The sequence below is a fragment of the Culex pipiens genome, chromosome 2 (assembly GCF_016801865.2).
Source record: "Culex pipiens pallens isolate TS chromosome 2, TS_CPP_V2, whole genome shotgun sequence".
Lineage (NCBI taxonomy): Eukaryota > Metazoa > Arthropoda > Insecta > Diptera > Culicidae > Culex > Culex pipiens.
Window position 1 is genome coordinate 186,365,822 of NC_068938.1, and position 18,914 is coordinate 186,384,735.

The 18,914-nt window shown below is 36.5% G+C and overlaps 1 protein-coding gene across 3 annotated transcripts in view; it reads left to right on the forward strand.

Moving 5' to 3' along the window:
* The window catches only part of LOC120419314 (roundabout homolog 2-like), a 459,035-nt gene that overhangs the window by 366,184 nt on the left and 73,937 nt on the right, over window positions 1–18,914 (forward strand). For all 3 annotated transcript variants that reach the window (XM_052708075.1, XM_052708076.1, XM_052708077.1), the window contains exon 5: window positions 16,725–16,994. In XM_052708075.1, the coding sequence (XP_052564035.1) occupies window positions 16,725–16,994 (270 nt within the window). The remainder of the gene's footprint in view (window positions 1–16,724; window positions 16,995–18,914) is intronic.

Genomic DNA, 18,914 nt, shown 5'->3' on the forward strand with positions numbered 1-18,914 from the left:
CCAATTTTCAATGTTGAAATAGTAATTTAAGCAACAAGTTGCAAAATGAAGATTTTTCAGCACCTTTCAATGAAAATAATTTAAAGATCTCAAAATCAAGCTTTACTTTTGAAAATGGCCTAAAATTATATTTTTCTTATGTATAGAAAATGAGATAAAAACATTTTTATGCGGCATTATTTCCAAAAAAAAAAACAAAGGGAGATTACAATACACAGTGGGGTGGTTCAAATCCGGGGTTTCTCCGGGCTCCCTTCTAGAATCAAAGATTTGCCTGATCTCTTAAAGTTTGTGTGGGAAAGATCCGTCTAAATATATGGAAAAAAGTAAATGTTTTACTTTTTTACGTATGGATGGCGCAATAGTTATCCGATTCTTACAATTTCTAGGATGTTGAACCTTCATTAAATTTGTAAAAAAAATCCCGAAGACAACATATTTTATGGATTTTTGGCTGAATAGTTATTGGCTTCCAAAAATTAAAATTGGAACAAATCAGCAGCTCTGCTTGAAGGGCACCGTGGTGGGTTGAAGTGTTGTTGTAATTTTGTAATTCTTCTCCAAACCATGGCATTTTTATAACATTATTAGAAGAACATCAAAAATCAGTTCATGTTTGAGTGTGAAGAGATGCTCTGGATGTTGGTCAGGTCATCCAACTATCTCAAGTTACTTAACAGAGAAAGGTGAGTCTTATTCATCATCAACTAAAAGGCTCCAAAGGCTGTTGTATGATTCATCTCATCTGAATATGAGCCAATTTTTGAACAAAGTTCCAGCCAATTTGATCTTTGCCTCCATCATCACAAATTGGTTAATTCTCGTGGATAAAGATTAACGACCATCAAACCTGTGAATGTGTTGCATCTTTTCAATCACCCAAGTGACTTGAAAACGGTTTGGTGAATCAGCCCACGTGAAGGAATCTTGTGGTCAGCAGCCATGTGTCAGTTTTATGATGTGCGAACGTGGGCAAACAAACCTCAAATTACATAAATTGAATTGTTTCAAGCCCACCACGGGATGTTCATCCCACTTTCTAGCGCTAGTCATGCGATTGAATTCTCGGAATTTGAACAATGTGTGATTGATGGTCGTGGAGGATTTTGAATTGTAGTCGGTCTGGAGGAATCTTCAATCGTTTTGTAATCAAAACAAATAAAGTGAAGTTAATATTTTATTTTAATTTAGCAAACGACACATTCTGCATAATTTTTAATCAACAAATCGACTTTGCACGGAATTCCGGTGTAAATAGTGGCTGGTACAACCATGTTCAACCTTTTCCAAGTCGCCAAAGTCTACCGAGCAGAGTGCACCTCTCGAACTAAACGGCAAATGAAATAACTTGCCTTCATGTTAAATTAAATCCCATTAGCAACTAAGTGAACTTGCATGCCGGCTATCTTCGGGGGAAGTTTTGTTGCTGCGCACCGAACTATTTTGCATGCAATCATGTTGTAAATATAGAGCTGCCCCGGCCCGGTCGAGATTCTTGGCCCTGGGATGCAACTCCGGTTCAGAGCACAGAATCTATTCATTACTCCAAAAGGCAAGAACGCACACACACACAAGAGTTGTGTGTAATTAATAACATTTGGTTCCCCTTGCACAGCTTGGGAGAGGAGGGGGGTATACCCCCCCCCCCCTCTCACAAACTCTTTGGGACGTCCTCTAGAACCGTTCCGGTGAAGAAGTGAAGAATTTGCATGGTCCGGACATCGTCTACCTGATGTTCGGAGAGCACTGACTTGGGTGTCTCCCTTGGGTGTTCAATTTGGAGGAGGGTAAAAGAGGTAGCTGCTCCGTTTTGAGTGCGTTGTGGTGTCTTGACTCATTTTGTGAAGACAGAGGTAACTCCAAATTGGACTAACTCGTGCTCGTTACGGCGGTAGTAGACTCACAGATCTTAGCTCAAAAAACTACATTTTCTCAGCAACTAGACTAAAACTTGATTGTGCCAACCAATCACAACACCAACGAACCCCAAGTCTGGTCTGGTCGGTGAGCATTAAAGGAGGACTCCTCCAAAAAGGAGGGACGCCACCGACGACAGTCTCTGGCGCTGCTGCCGGGTTCGGAATGTGCAAGTTCGTGTGGAGATATATTTATACACATTATCAACTCGAAGAAGTTACTCTTTGCGCTGACTGGACTCTGCTGGACGAGGTTATTAGTCTTGCGTGCCACTGGGATCTGCGTCGGAGGTGCACACAGTTGGACGAGAATTGTACTCCTGAAGGACTTGCTCGGAAACAAGATGGGACACCTTAAGGTGATAGTGCACGTTTCTAATTTGCGCTGAAACTTTGTCTTTTTGCGAACTTTTACAAATATAAAACATTCTCAAAATATTTCCTTTAACGGTGATGAAATGACTATAAACCTCAAGTGAGTCATAAAGCACACTCAATAAACTGCAATACAAACACGCAAATTAACCCTGCAAATTGCATCAAATTAACCGAATAAAAAAATGCAATGTCCCGCTGACTTGAGCTCCGAACAACCGGTCAACTAAATTTTAATTAATCATCCTCATCCTCGTCACACAAGGAGATTCTCTGCCCCCTTCAAAACTCGATGAAAACCGGAATCCGCGGCCGCTGGCCGCAGCAGCTGTCATTAAGCATCCGTGAAAACGGAAGATTTAGTAATGCATCATCGTAAAACACGAAACTCGCCACATTCTTCGAAAAAAAAAACAAGAAAAAACCTTCTCTTAAAACAAAAATAAACCAGGCAAGCCTCTCCCCCTTTCGGTACGCCCCTGAGGGTCCAAGTCACTTAAATTACGCCTTCTGCAGGTTCACTCAACCGTACGATGACGACGACGACGGATGATGCCGATATCAATCAATCCGCGTGGATCTGGCCCTCCCGTGGCCAGAGGGATCGAGGCTAGTCGCTTGTCTGAGCGGTTACATCAGCCCGGGTTGATATGCAAAATTGCAGAGCTGACTTTGGTTTTTTGCTGGATTCTTCTCGATAAGCGTGTAATCGACGATGCACAGTGGGATATGGATAGAAATTTCATTAAAAAAAGTCTCCACAGAAAGAATTAAAAAATATCAAAAAGTCTCCAATGAATTTCCTTTAAGACGATATCTACACAGAAATACTAAATGTATCAACCAAAATTGTTTCATCTCCACTGAGAATTCAAAAGTTTCCAAAAACGCAAAAAAAAGTCTCCACAAAAGAATTCAAAAAATTTCCAAAAACATATTAAAAGTTACCACAAACGATACAAAGTCTCTCAACTGAGAAAAAAATACTGATTTTCCATAAAGACTACAACTTTTTACAGAAATATTTCCACAAAATAAACATGTAACTTCACTGAGAGACTTCAATTCTCAAAATATCAAAAATTTCCACAGTAAATTTAGTTTCATCTCAAACAGTTGTAAAGTCTCCACGGAAAGTCATGGGTTCTTCTCAGGGTGGCAGCCTTAGGTTTAAGTTCAGAGGTAGCAGCAACCGTATGAGTATAAAACGGTTGCTTCACTTGCTCTTCTAGCATGTGATCAATCTTGGGATATTCCTTTGCGCCTCTTCCCAAAATACTTTCCTCGTGTCTTCGCATGTAAATAATGCCCAGCCGATCGGTATTGCACTGCAGTTCAGTCGCTTTGTCCAGATCAGAGCAAAGGGAACACCGCAAGAGTAGCGCCGCAAAAAGACAATTGTCTTTACAAGACCCCGCGCGGCAAATAATAGCTGCTGGGAAGAGCTTGAAAAATGACACGAAAAAATTGTCACCGCGGTTCTAGCGATACATAGCGCACAAGGCACAAGGAAAGGAGTTTACAGCATCTGGATGGAACAGCACTTTCCCTCTCAATAGGGACTGTGTTATAGATCTGGAAATGCTTAATAACAGTAAAAAATGGGTAACACGCTACAATAGTTCTCGTAATCAGGATTAAGTGGCTTAATACTCAAACGGAAAAAAAGTCTCCACAAGCAACAAATTTCTCTACTAAGATGAATTGCTACATTTCCATCAAGACTTCAACTCTACACAGCATTATTCAAAGTCTCCACAGAAAAACTTAGAAAGTCTCCACAAACATACTAAAAGTCTACACAAAAGAAGGACAAGCGACTCTCCACAAAAATATAATATTTTCACTGAGAGTTAGAAAGTCTCCAAACACAAACTAAAAGTCTCCTCATATGGACGAAAAATCTCTCTAGTGAGGCAAACAGCTCATTTTCTATTTTATAGAAATATTATTGGTCTCCACAGAAAACATACAACTACTCACTAATTCCACAGAGAGGTGGAAATTCACCAAAAACGTATTAAAAGTTTCCCTACAGAGACGAAATAGTTACTTTATATCAAGACCTAAACTCTTCAAACGAATATTAAATGTCTCCACAGAACAAAAACCTGCAACTATTCAGTAATTCCACTAGGAGTTCGAAAGTCTCCAAAAACGATTCCACTAAAAGACGTAAAATTTCCTTACTTAGGCGAAAGCTCCATTTGCCATTGAGACTACAACTCTACACAGAAAAATTAAAAATCTCCACAGAAAAAAATCTGTGTTATTGTTATTTCAGCAGAAAATTACTAGTCTTCATAAACATACACAAATTCTTCATAGAAGTTGGCATGATTTCCACCTGAGACGATTGGCATTTTCACTGGGAGCTCGAAAGTCTTCACAAAAGGACCACAAGTCTGTCAGGGCCGTATCTAAGGGGGGTGTTATGGGTGTTCAACACCCCCCATGGAAAAAAAAATGTCTTACACCCCTAACGCCCCGAAGGGCCGGCATTTTTTATGACTATCAAAATTTGACACCCAGAGAAAAACTTCACTCTCACTGATACGCCATCAAGTGAAAACTCAGTAAATACGCCCGCCACAGTAAATACGCCCTCATAAAAACATTTGACGCTAAGAAAAAACTCCACTTTCACAAAACACGCCCTTTTAAAAATATTTAAAATAACTATGTTCGTTGACGCCAAGAGAAAAACTAAACTCTTACTCAATACGCCCTCATGAAAATATTTGCAAAAAAACTGATCGATGACGCCTTGAAAAAACCCAACTTTCATTAAATACGCCCTCAAGAAAATTAAAAAAAAAACTTTGATCGGTGACGCCTTGAGAAAAACTCTACTTGCACTAAATACGCCCTCAAGAAAATATTTAAAAAAAACTTTGATTGTTGACGCCTTGAAAAAAAAACTTTAATTAAATACGCCCTCAAGAAATTATTAAAAAAAAAACATTGATCGTTGACGCCTTGCAAAAAAACGCCCACTAAATACGCCAACAAGAAAATATCACAAAAGCTTTGATCGCTGACGCCTTGAAAAAAACTAAAGTCTCACTTAATACGCCTTCATAAAAATAATTTCAAAAAAACTTTGATCGTTGACGCCTTAAAAAAAACTTTAACTAAATACGCCCTCAAGAAGTTATTAAAAAAAACTTTGATCGTTGACGCCTTGCAAAAAAACTTTAAAAAAAACTTTGATCGTTGACGGCCTGAAAAAAAATCAACTGTCACTAAATACGCCCTCAAGAAAATATAAAAAAAGCTTTGATCGTTGACGCCTTGAAAAAAACTAAACTCTCGCTTAATACGCCTTCATTAAAATAATTAAAAAAAAAAAACTTTGATCGTTGACGCCTTGAAAAAAAAACTTTCACTAAATACGCCCTTAAGAAAATATAAAAAAAAACTTTGATCGTTGACGGCCTGAAAAAAAAAATCAACTGTCACTAAATACGCCCTCAAGAAATTAAAAAAAAAAACTTTGATCGTTGACGCCTTGCAAAAAAACTTCCACTAAATACGCCCTCAAGAAAATATTAAAAAAAAACTTTGATCGTTGACGCCTTGCAAAAAAACTTCCACTAAATACGCCCTCAAGAAAATATAAAAAAAAACTTTGATCGCTGACGCCTTGAAAAAAAAACAACTAAACACTCGCTTAATACGCCTTCATGAAAATTATTTAAAAAAAACTTTGAGCGTTGACGCCTTGAAAAAAAACATTCACTAAATTTGCCCTCAATAAATTATTTAAAAAAAACTTTGATCGTTGACGCCTTGAATTTTTTTTTTCGCTAAATACGCCCTCAATAAATTATTAAAAAAAAAACTTTGATCGTTGGCGACTTGAAAAAAATTCAACTGTCACTAAATACGCCCTCAAGAAAATATAAAAAAAAACCTTTGATCGCTGACGGCTTGACAAAAAATCAACTGTCACTAAATACGCCATCAAGAAAATATAAAAAAAAACTTTGATCGCTGACGCCTTGAAAAAAACTAAACTCTCGCTTAATACGCCTTCATAAATTTAAAAAAAAAACTTTGATCGTTGACGCCTTGAAAAAAAAAGTTTCACTAAATTGGCCCTGAATAAATTATTTAAAAAAAACTTTGATCGTTGACGCCTCGAAAATGTTTTTTTCATTAAATACGCCCTCAATAAATTATTTAAAACAAATTTTTGATCGTTGACGGCTTGAAAAAAAATCAACTGTCACTAAATACGCCCTCAATAAATTATTTAAAAAAAAACTTTGATCGTTGACGCCTTGAAAAAAACTAAACTCTCGCTTAATACGCCTGCATAAAAATTATTTAAAAAAAAAACTTTGATAGTTGGCGCCTTGAAAAAAAACTTTCACTAATACGCCCTCAAGAAATTATTAAAAAAAACTTTGATCGTTGACGGCTTGAAAAAAAAACTTCCACTGAATATGCCCTCAAGAAAATATTTAAAAAAAAACTTTGATCGTTGACGACTGGAAAAAAAATTCAACTGTCACTAAATACGCCCTCAAGAAAATAAAAAAAAACTTTGATCGCTGACGCCTTGAAAAAAAAACCTAAACTCTCGCTTAATACGCCTTCATAAAAATTATTTAAAAAAAATTTGATCGTTGGAGCCTTAAAAAAAAACTTTCATTAATACGCCCTCAAGAAATTATTTAAAAAAAACTTTGATCGTTGACGCCTTGCAAAAAAACTTCCACTGAATACGCCCTCAAGAAAATATTTAAAAAAAACTTTGATCGTTGACGGCTGGAAAAAAATCAACTGTCACTAAATACGCCCTCAAGAAATTATTAAAAAAAACTTTGATCGTTGACGGCTTGAAAAAAAAACTTCCACTGAATACGCCCTCAAGAAAATATTTAAAAAAAAACTTTGATCGTTGACGACTGGAAAAAAATTCAACTGTCACTAAATACGCCCTCAAGAAAATAAAAAAAAACTTTGATCGCTGACGCCTTGAAAAAAAAAACCTAAACTCTCGCTTAATACGCCTTCATAAAAATTATTTAAAAAAAAATTGATCGTTGGAGCCTTAAAAAAAAACTTTCATTAATACGCCCTCAAGAAATTATTTAAAAAAAACTTTGATCGTTGACGCCTTGCAAAAAAACTTCCACTGAATACGCCCTCAAGAAAATATTTAAAAAAAACTTTGATCGTTGACGGCTGGAAAAAAATCAACTGTCACTAAATACGCCCTCAAGAAAATATTAAAAAAAACTTTGATCGCTGACGCCTTGAAAAAAAACTAAACTCTCGCTTAATACGCCTTCATTAAAATTATTTTAAAAAAATTGATCGTTGACGCCTTGAAAAAAAAACTTTTACTAAATTCGCCCTCAATAAATTATTTAAAAAAAAAACTTTGATCGTTGACGGCTTGAAAAAAAATCAACTGTCACTAAATACGCCCTCAAGAAAATATAAAAAAAAAGCTTAGATCGCTGACGCCTTGAAAAAAAACTTAACTCTCGCTTAATACGCCTTCATAAAAATTATTAAAAAAAACTTTGATCGTTGACGCCTTGAAAAAAACTAAAGTTTAGCTTAATACGCCCTCATAAAAATCTTGAAAAATCAAAATCGCACTAAAACGGCCAGCTATTTTTATTATAAAGCCTTTGACTAACTGGATAGGCCCTCCTGGATTTTGTTAGTAAAATACTTAGATCGTTATCGGCCAGATCCAAATCCAACTTTGACTATGTACGCCAAAGTGTTTTTTTATATAGAGTCATTTCTCCCCAACTGGAAACAAAAAAGTACAAATTCGAAATCTTCTTTTTCTGATCCTGCTGAAATTTGGCGAAACTGTTTATCATATCGAAACATGCAAAAATCTTCTATTTTTTGACATTGCCCCAAAGTTTTGCGATTTTCGCCAGTTAAAAAAACTTTGTCAAATATTTTGGAAAAAAAATTGGTAGAGCAATATTCGACTGCAATTTTTAAAAGAAACTTGACGCTGATTCAATTCAGCGTCATGATTTTGATTAAAATCAAACATGGCAGCATTTTGAGCAATTAGAATAAATGATGCAGGGATGATCAACTTGCCCTAACAAGTAAAGTTTGATTCGAATAAAAAAAATGATGAATTCAGCGTTTCTTAAAAAAGCAGTCGATTTTTGCTTTTTTGTATCCAAGACATGGCCATTTGAAAACTAATTAATTTAATATAAAAAAATAGATGAAAATCGTAAAACTTTGGGGCGGTGCCAAAAAGTAGGGATTTTGCATGTTTCGATAGGATAAACAGCTCCGCTAAATTTCAGGCATGTTCAGAAAAAGTCAATTTCGAGTGGTGTTCCGCTTCGTGAAATGGCCTCGTAAGCAATTGTATGCACTCAAACAAATGAGTTCGTGTAATCGTGAACAGAGTTCATGCCAACGGGAACCAGGAATAAAACTGTTCACTTTCATGGTGCAATGCACTATAAAAGTTGAACAGTTTTCTAACTGTTCTAAAACAGTTAGATCTCTAAATCTAAACTATCAAGGATTCAATAACGTTATTTCAATATTTTCTATCACATATATCACATCAATAATATATGCAAGAATAACAATATATTCATGAACTTATTGATGTTTAGATATTTTTTAGCATTACTGCTACAATATATAAAGCAAATTTCACGTTTTTGTTTGGTACGCATTTGTTGACTGTATACGCCCTTCCTATAACACACTTACACCCCTAACGCCTTATGGGGGAAAACACCCCCCATTGAAGAATCCTGGATACGGGCCTGAAGTCTGTCCATGGAGACGTAAAAACTCCACAAATAATTAAAATTGTTGACGAATAGCTCCTGAGTCTTCACAAACGGACCATGAGCCTCCATTCGGAGATTAAATATTTCATTCCACTACACTCCATTCAAACATGAACAGATTTCTTCCTAAATCAAATATCTTCAATGAAAAACCGAAAATCTCAACTGTTTTTGAACAACAATACATTAAAATATCTCGAAGAGACTTCAAGCCCTTATGATTAAAAGTCTCCAAAGAGAAACTAAATATCTCCACAAAGAAAAAAACATCGATCGTTGAATAGTCTCTACAAACAGATAAAAAGTCTACACAAAACTCTCCGTACGACAAAAAGTCTCCTTAGATAAACTTAATGGATTAACAAATAGCCCCTAACTAAAAGTCTCCACTTCAAATGTCTTCACAGACTGGCCATAAATCTTAACAGTTTTTGAACAATAATACTTCACAATATATCGATTAGACTTGAAGTTCCAACAGTATGATGAAAAGTCTCCACAGAAAAACTTACACGATTTGCTTTATAGAAGATTTGAAATCTCTTCAAATCTCCTCAAAGGCACTAAATATCTCATCTTCAAACAAGAACAAACCCAAAAATCTTCAAATATTTTGTGGTTTGGTTGAGGTTGAGTTTGGTTCAGATATTTTTCATAAAGACGAAATATCATTTCTGAGATTTCCAAAATGTGCACACAGAGATTCAAGATTCAAGATTCAAGATTCAAGATTCAAGATTCAAGATTCAAGATTCAAGATTCAAGATTCAAGATTCAAGATTCAAGATTCAAGATTCAAGATTCAAGATTCAAGATTCAAGATTCAAGATTCAAGATTCAAGATTCAAGATTCAAGATTCAAGATTCAAGATTCAAGATTCAAGATTCAAGATTCAAGATTCAAGATTCAAGATTCAAGATTCAAGATTCAAGATTCAAGATTCAAGATTCAAGATTCAAGATTCAAGATTCAAGATTCAAGATTCAAGATTCAAGATTCAAGATTCAAGATTCAAGATTCAAGATTCAAGATTCAAGATTCAAGATGAAATGAGAAATGAGAAATGAGAAATGAGAAATGAGAAATGAGAAATGAGAAATGAGAAATGAGAAATGAGAAATGAGAAATGAGAAATGAGAAATGAGAAATGAGAAATGAGAAATGAAAAATAAGGAATGACAAATAAGAAATGAAGATTATTTTGGACAGAGTTCACCAAAGTTTTCCTCACTATGCAGTTTAAGGCAGTCGTCAGTCGTAAAGTGCCATTATCATCATCAGACTCCACCTTTTCAGATTGTTGAAGGAGTTGCAAGAGCAACTCACCGCTCGTGCATCAAGGATCTTTACGGATATCTGGATGCAACTAATGGCCCCTTTTCTGTCAGTTTATGAAACTGATAAAAATTATTATTTCACGCATAAATCACATCCGAAAGAGATAACGGTTATACTGTGTTTCAACTAAAAACTCTAAACGTTTTCTGCATTCTTGAGCTGCTCGAGAAAGTTATATCAAAGTCATTTTTTAATTTACGCTTGACAACTTGCAAAAGAACCTTGGCTATCATTCAATTAAACCGTCAGTATCGGCAAACACTTAAATCTGCACGCAATCTGGCGTGTATCGGCACTTCCTTCAGACGGACAGTTTGAAGAACCCATGATGGAAGGGTCGAGCTCATTACTTGGCACCTTTTTTCCGCCCTGGCCGGACGCGCCAGAAGAAGTGCAACTGAGAGAGATCTTACGACGCCCTCCGGGGGCCTTCCAGAGAAGCCGGACAAGTTGGCTTGGCAGACGCATAAATCGCAGAATTTGCGAATTGAGTTAGGGATGTCTCTTTTTTGAGGGAAATTTGAAGAAATTTCATGTGGCTTAAAATGGATCTACCCTAACTTAAAAAAGACAAGATCTTAAAAAGCGATCTTCCTCTCTGGTCCCGACATATGGGGAGATGTTCGTGACGTTTCTGCCAATAGCCGGTGGCCACAGAAGCCCCGGCTCCGGTGCCGATTACACGGATTTTAATATCGGTAACGCATGTTAAAGGGGAGGAGCGTCCATGTGCGTGATAACATCTCCCGTCTCGGGATAATGGTTTTTGCATGCTGCGATGGGTTGCTGCATTTTTATGCTGCTGCAAAAATGGTGATTTATGTCGTTGAACTCGGTCGGAGCATAAATTTGCATAAATTGAGACTCCTCCGGGGTTGATTTGAAGAAAGTTGACGTTTTTCTTTGTTCCAAATTCGATAAAATTGTCACGAACGTTCTTTGTTCGTCAAACATAAATTTCGTCCCTTTTCGTTAATCAACTCAAACAAAATTAGAGACTAGGGGCAATCGCTTCCGGAAGCATAATTTTCCCCCCAAGTTCGACAGCTGCTGCACACAATTGCAATAAATATTTATCGTGTCGAAGCTGTTCTTGCTCTTTCATGAAAAGAGCAGGGTGACAACTCGTTTGTCAAGAAATGATAATTTCACAGAAATTGTTTACTTAAATTGATAGTTTCAGAGGTACTCAATCTCAAAATTTGTTCAATCCTCCAGAACAGAATTGTATAGAAAATTAAAACTCAAAATAATTCAAAGCGGAGTCGCCACCCTGATTCCATCGAAAAAAGAGAAAATCATCAAAACAATAAACCAATCAATGGTGCCAGGAGTTGATTTTCGCTTCTCCCTTTAGAACAGAGAGGGCTCGGAAAATCCAAGCCGTCGCCTCCTTCGATCACGTCTTGGAGTTTTCCCCTCTGGAAGAAAATCCGATGACATACTGCATCTCACGGCTTGCTGCAGCAAAAGGGGGAGGCCTCCTTCTGGGAGATGTCAATTGATTATCGGCTGACTTTCTGATTTTATTGCTGCACGTCGAAGTCGAGGCCAACGTGACGATTGGCAATTCGGCAACTTGGTGATGAAAATTGGGGGAAATTTCCCGGGAAAAGTGTCGACATGAATGTAGCACTGAATTTTTATTTCTGTTTATTTCAGGGGAGAGATTTTCTCTCTTGACTGGTGCACTGGGGAAAAGCTCCTAAATCAAGCGCATTTGGGGGTTTGTCTGAGGGCTCAAGTGGTTGCTGTCGAAATGTGAGTGGTTTTCTGCTCAAAACATGCTCACAAAAGAAAAGTGCAGACATTTTGTTCGACAAAAGTTGCTGGGCCAAACTGCAATGGGAATTAGAACGTGTTTTCAAGTTAGTTTTGGCCATCACCATTGGACTGATGCAGTCTCCAAAGGGATTTTGGCTTTTCCAAAGTATCTAAATATTTACAAATTTATTCAACTTAAATAAAAAAAAGCAATTTAAATTCCTTCTCTTTTCAAAATGGTTTACCGTTTCTTGCACCTGATCCTTAACCTGCGATAGCTAAATTCCAATCGTCTCCACCTGTGTCCGACCCCCCTCAAACCCCCAGAAGCTCAGCTCACCCTGAATCCGTGCGATAAAATACCGTCCCACTTCTTCTTCGTTCAGGGCTTCAGAAAGCGCCATCATCGCTCAAGCCAATGTCAGCCATAAATCTTGGCCTGGGTAAAATTGTCTCTACCATTGCATTGTCACGATAAATTAAGCTAAATTGTCTTAAATACCGTAGTCGTCGTCGGAGAGGCATGTTTTCCACCTTTTTCCTTCCTCTTGAAACCCCCTAGAAAACCACCTAGACCCCAAAGGGAGAAGCCATTTTCGCCAGTGCTTGCATCAGGTTAAAGTTGTTACCATTTCCATGATAATCGCTTGCCGCCGACGTCGTCGATGTCGTTTGCGGAATCGCTTCTCTACACAGTCAGACATACACGCAGAGGGAGTTGCAGCGCAGAACTCCGGTTTCGAGATGTTCACCTTTAATTTGTATTTATTTCTACTGCACCTGCGACTTGGGATTTGAGTGGCGGGAAAAGGGAGATCGGAACGAGAAAGAACGTTGTTGGAACACGGTAAAAAATTGTAAAGTCTTGTTAGCTTAAATTTTTTTAAACTTTTTGAGGAGAGTTCAGTGATACTCGTGTCTTCACAACACATAGAAATTGAAAGTCTCCAATAGCTCCTCAAATAAAAAAAAATAATGAAAATAAGACTACAAAGTATCTTTATGGGAAAATTAATCTAAAAGAGGAGACTTTTTTTTCTCTGTGGAGACTTTCTTCCCTGTGCAGTTTTTTAGTTTCTGTGGAGACTTGACTATTTGTAAGGACTTGAATCTCATTTTGTGGTGACTTTTTTTCTGTGGAGACTGCTCTCTATTCACTCATCGTCAGATCATTAGATCCTTATTGTTTTAATTTTTCCTACATTCCACCTACGACTAATTTTAGGATATTAGAATCCGTGAAAAAGTTGAGGAGAACTTGGTGATACATGCCTTCACAAAGAAATTGAAAGTCTCCAAACTCTTCTCAAAATGTCTAACAGAATTACAAAGAAATTGAATGTCTCTAATAGCTCCTCAAATTATCTAAACAATTTAAGTTGATAAATTTAAATATGATCAAAGCATCTTTAAGGAGAAATGAATCTATGAGTGGAGACTTTTTTTTTGTAGAGATTTTTTTCTTGGGTAGGTTTTCCGTTTATTTGTAGACTTGACTATTAACAGGAACTTGAGTCTCATTTTGGTGACCTTTTACCCATTTGAATATAAAATCAGTGAAAGCTTTTTTTCGGTGGAGACTTTTCTAAACTCGTCGTCAGATCCCCAAATTTTACATGTTTACTTTAATTTTTTTTATTCATTACCATTTCATCTGCGACTAATTTCAAGATTTTGGAAACTTTAAAGAAATTTCAGAATTTTGTGATACTCATATCATTACACAAAAATTGAAATTCAACAAACTCTCCTCAAAAAGTCTACACAATTCACAAAGAAATTGAAATTATTATTTCAAAATAAGACTAACGTATCTTTTTGAAGTAATTAATCTAAAAGTGGAGACTTTTTTCTTTGTGGAGAAATTTGTCCTTGTGCAGGTTTTTAGTTTTTGTGGAAGATTTTCTATTTGTAGGAATTTGAGTCTCATTTTGGAGACCCTCTATACTTTTGTAGTTTTATTCGATGAAAGTTTTTTTCTGTGGAGACTTTTCTAAACTCGTCGTCAGCTCCCGAAATGTCGCATCTTATCTGTTTTTATTAATTTGCATTCCACCTTTTTGTAAAGACCTTTTACTATAATCGCATTTTTTGTGGAGACTTCAATTTTCTCTGTGGAGACTTGAATATGTTTGTAGAAATTTGTTTCTCATCGTGAAATATTGCAATCTTTTTCGTGAAGGTATAAATTTCTCGGTGGAATATAAAATTAAACAGAGTCATCTAGAATTTCTTTGCACTTTTCACTCTGTGGAGACTTTTTAATTGAAAGGCTTTTATATTATTTTTTTTTTTGTAGGAGATTTTGACATTCTGTGATTTATTGAGATTTGTTTATTTTGAGGTTTTAGAGACTTTCAGTGTCACCTTTTGAATCCATGTTTATTGCTAGAATTACATTTAACATGTGTAGAGACTTTAGTTATCGCTGTGGAGACTTTAATACATTTGTAGAAATTTATTTCTCAACGTGGAATCCAATATTTTTGAGAAGGCATAAATTTATCTGTGGAGTATTTAGTGGGTGGTGACTTGGGTCTCTTTGACTTTGACTTTGTGGAGAGTTTTCACCGGATTGATTTTTTCTGTAGAAACTGTGTATCTTGTGAAAACTTTTGTCTTTCTGTGAAGATTTTTATTGGCTTTTTTCTGTGAGTCTATTGAGACCTTCTGAATCCATTTTTTGTTTAGCTTGAATGACATTTTGCTTTTGTGGAGACTTAAATTATCTCTGTGTAGACTTGAATATGTTTGCAAGAATTTGTTTCTCGACGTCAAATTGCAGTCTTTTGAAAAGGCATACATTTCTCAGTAAAATTACTGAAGGTGACTTGAGACTTTGCATTTTTGACTTTGTGGAGACTTTTTTACTGTAGAATCTATAAATTTCCCTGTGGAAACTGTTGCCTCTTTGTGAAAAAATAATTTATGAGATTCTGTGATGTAAAGACTTTTAGTGTCACTATGGAGACCTTTTGAATCCATATTTTTTCTTTAAACGACATTTTGCTCGTGTGGAGACTTTAAGTATCTCTGTGGAGACTTCAAAATATTTGAATGTATTTGAAGAATTTTATTTCTCACCTAAGAAAATTGTTATCTATTAAGTTGGTATGAATGGATCTGTGGAATATATCTGTGGAGACTTTTTTCTAGTGAAGCTTTTTTCTAAATTGAAACATTAATTTCTTTTGTGGAAACTTTTTGAAACTGCTCCATGGCGATATTTTTTCGCTGTTGCACTGTACTGCCCATGATCGCATAAATGTCCCATATGCATTTTCATCGTTTTTGAGTTAATGATGCAGTTTGGTTCAAAATCGTGTGCTCTTTCAGAAAAGCATATAACATCCAGTACTTTGTTCTAGAAATTAGGAGGAAATCCAGTTTTTTCACGAAAACTTAACACGAAGCCTTATGTGTGGGACAAACTTCAAATGCGTTTTTCTCAGCTTGCTGTTTTTGCATATGGGACATTAATGCGAACATGGGCAGTGTAGAGACTTTAAGACACTCTGTGGAGACCTTCTGACTCCAAGTTTTTTGCTTGATTGAATTAAAAATAATTTGCGTGGAGACTATTTCTATCTTTATGGAGACTTGAGTAAATTTGGAGTATAGACTATTTGTTGAAACTTGAGTGACATATTGGAGACTAAAAACTTTGCAAGCACACAATACAACACAAAATGTTTGTCTTTTTTTCTTTTTAGCTTTCTAATTCACTTCAATACCATTGGCAAACTTCTTTGGAAAATTGAGTTTTCGTTAAGTTTCAAACGCTATTTACCAACTTCCTCAAAGCCATTTGTTCGAGACATACCTCAAAATTGCATCATCGTTCAACATCCTCGACATCCCAGAAAACGACTTCAATCAATCGTCAAAATTCAATCAATCAACCACAATTTCCCGTCCCGTCCTTCGAAGACAATGGTGCAGATCTTGTTCCCAACCTTTCCCGCCAGGCAAAACTCGTTCCAGCAAATCCTGGCGCATGGCTTGGACAGAATTGGAAAATTTGCATCCTTCCGGTTTGCCGGGTTTTCTTGAGCCCCGCTTGACGGTCTTTCAATCAAGCTTCAAACTGATGGAGAGCTTTTCTCTCCTAGTGTCGTGTGCTTTGTGGGGGGAAAATTCACAATAGACTTTTCGCGGGCTGGTGACGAACAAGACTAATCGAATCAATCCCTGTGCAAAACGCGGAAATTCCGGTTCAATTGGCGGGATTTGTCCCTTTTGTGGTCCTTGGGAATTTGGAATGCACTAAGGAAAATATTTTTCAGATTTTGTCATACAAATTTGCTCAAGAAAATAGCCTGCCATCCAGCTCAAACTTCATCTTCAATCTAACAATCCAATCCAATAATCGCCTTCCACAATCGAATCAGAAAGCCATCATCGACCTCAGACTTGGGGAAGGGTCAATCTCGGGCAGCTAATCGCGTTAGGAAAGCCGTCTCGCACCCAGCAAATCGTAATTCATTTTTCACAATTTTCTCCTCTTTTTCCCGTTCACAGTGAAGCCCTACTTTATCAACGAGCCGCCGGATATGACGGTGCTGGTGGGCCAGCGGGTCCAGTTCCAGTGTACGGTTGGAGGCGATCCACATCCGCAGATACTGTGGAAAAAGGAAAACGGTCACATTCCGGTTGGACGGGCCGAGATCCTGGAGGAGGACCGAAGTTTGGTGATCAAGAATGTGGCCCAGGACGATCAGGGCGTGTACATCTGCGAGGCGCACAACTCGGTGGGGCAAATCAGTGCCAAGGCGCATCTGGTGGTGAATTGTGAGTATCGAAAGGATTTTTATTTTATTTTTACTATCATTAAAGGTTTCTAGTTACAAAGTTCAAAAGTGAGATTTACACTAAATGAAAATCGCAAAGGCTAACATGTTTGAAACCTCGTTCAATCAATTTTGACTTTCGTCCCGTTTATCAAAGGATGTTTCCCAAAATGGGAAAAAATATTACCGCTGTTATTGAATTTAAACAACAGACGGAAAGACAACATTGTTCAAAAAGCAATTTCCCCCGCTTTCCACATCGCCGCTGTATATTCTCTCTCCCGGCAGAATAGTCCATCCCGTGAAATCTAATCGTAAAAGAAAGCGCTCACATTCCGCTTACATATGTCGCATTTGTCCCATTTGCCGTATTCGCCACGAATCCGATTCCAAGGCAAAGGAAGCCACCACCATTAACCCCAAATTGCGTTACATCGAAGTAAATATATATTTAATAACGGGCCATAATCCCCGCAACGAAAAACCGAGAGCCCTTTTGTGCACTAAAAGTTTTCCTTCTTTTATTTCACCTCGAGCAAGTTGGCTAAAAATGCGAAGAAAATCCTCCTTACAACTACAATCGTCATCATAATCATCATCATCAACGTGCCGTTTTTCTCTCTTTTAAGGACAAAGAGAAAAGAAAACGCTTTCCTCTGCAAAATACATCACACAAAGACACAGAACACACTAGTGAGCTCGAAGCCATTAAACACATGTCACACGAGGTTTTCTTCTGGTTTTTGGGGAAGGTTGGAGGGTGATAAGCTTGGCTGCTGTAAGGAGGAACTTTCTTAGCACACTACACACCACACAAGACTTAACGACGATGCAGTTGTATTCGTAGTTCTTGCCACCACCACCACAACTGAGTTGTCACTATGTGTTACATGTTTGTAATAAATTATTTCCGCTTCATCTGGTTTTGTTGCTAATTCTGCTTTCTTAGAATGTTATGTTATGCTGGAAGGTAGAATGGGAAATTTTATCCTTTTTCTTCACTAAATATTTATCATAAATAATAAATATTAACACTATTTTTACAAAACTCCAACTTAAAACTAATAACGATGTTTTGAAAATGAAAATTTGTCAGAGATCAATGTCCTAAATGTCAAAATTATTTTTGAAAAAAAAGATCCATCCATGCTTTCACATAAAACAACTTAAACTGTTTGAAAATGGATAAAAACGTTTTCTCTTTTTTCTACAACAAAACCAAAGCGATTGCTTGGTTGCAAACTTTATTTGATTTATAGTAATACATCACACAGTTTAAAAAAAGTTTAATTTTTGAAAATTGAAAAAAAAATCTGGTTGTATACTGTCTCTTTTTCCATGTCATTTTTCTTCAATTTATGTGATGCAAGTAAAATTACTCATAAAACGATGTAGAGCAGTGGTCACCAAACTGCGGCTCGCGAGCTGCTTTTGAAATAAGTTTGGAATCCGGCCCACTTAGGAGTCATCATGATATGTTCTTTAGAAAAATGATTTTAAAATTTTATTTTATATTTAATTTAATCTAAAATTAGAAATAACAATTCAATTTGAATATCTACACTAGTTATACGAACTTTTAAGGTATCAAATAAGCAATATCTCATATTCCAAAAGGATTTATAAAACGTGAAAATTATAAAAGTGCAATGAATGAAAAATAAGGAATATCTTCATTTCTTTTGGAAAAAAAATGATTCAAATAAAGTTATTTCTCAAAAAAAATATTTGCTTCAAAAATGCTCAAAAGATCGTTAATATCGGAAAATGCCCAACTGTTCTAAACATCAGGTAAGATTCTGTGGATCACTTCGGAACTTCCTGCATATTTAAAATCTTAGCTAAATTAGATCATCATAAGTAAAAATAATGTTTGATACAAAGATGCTCAAAGTCAAAAAATCCAAAGGTAGATTTATTT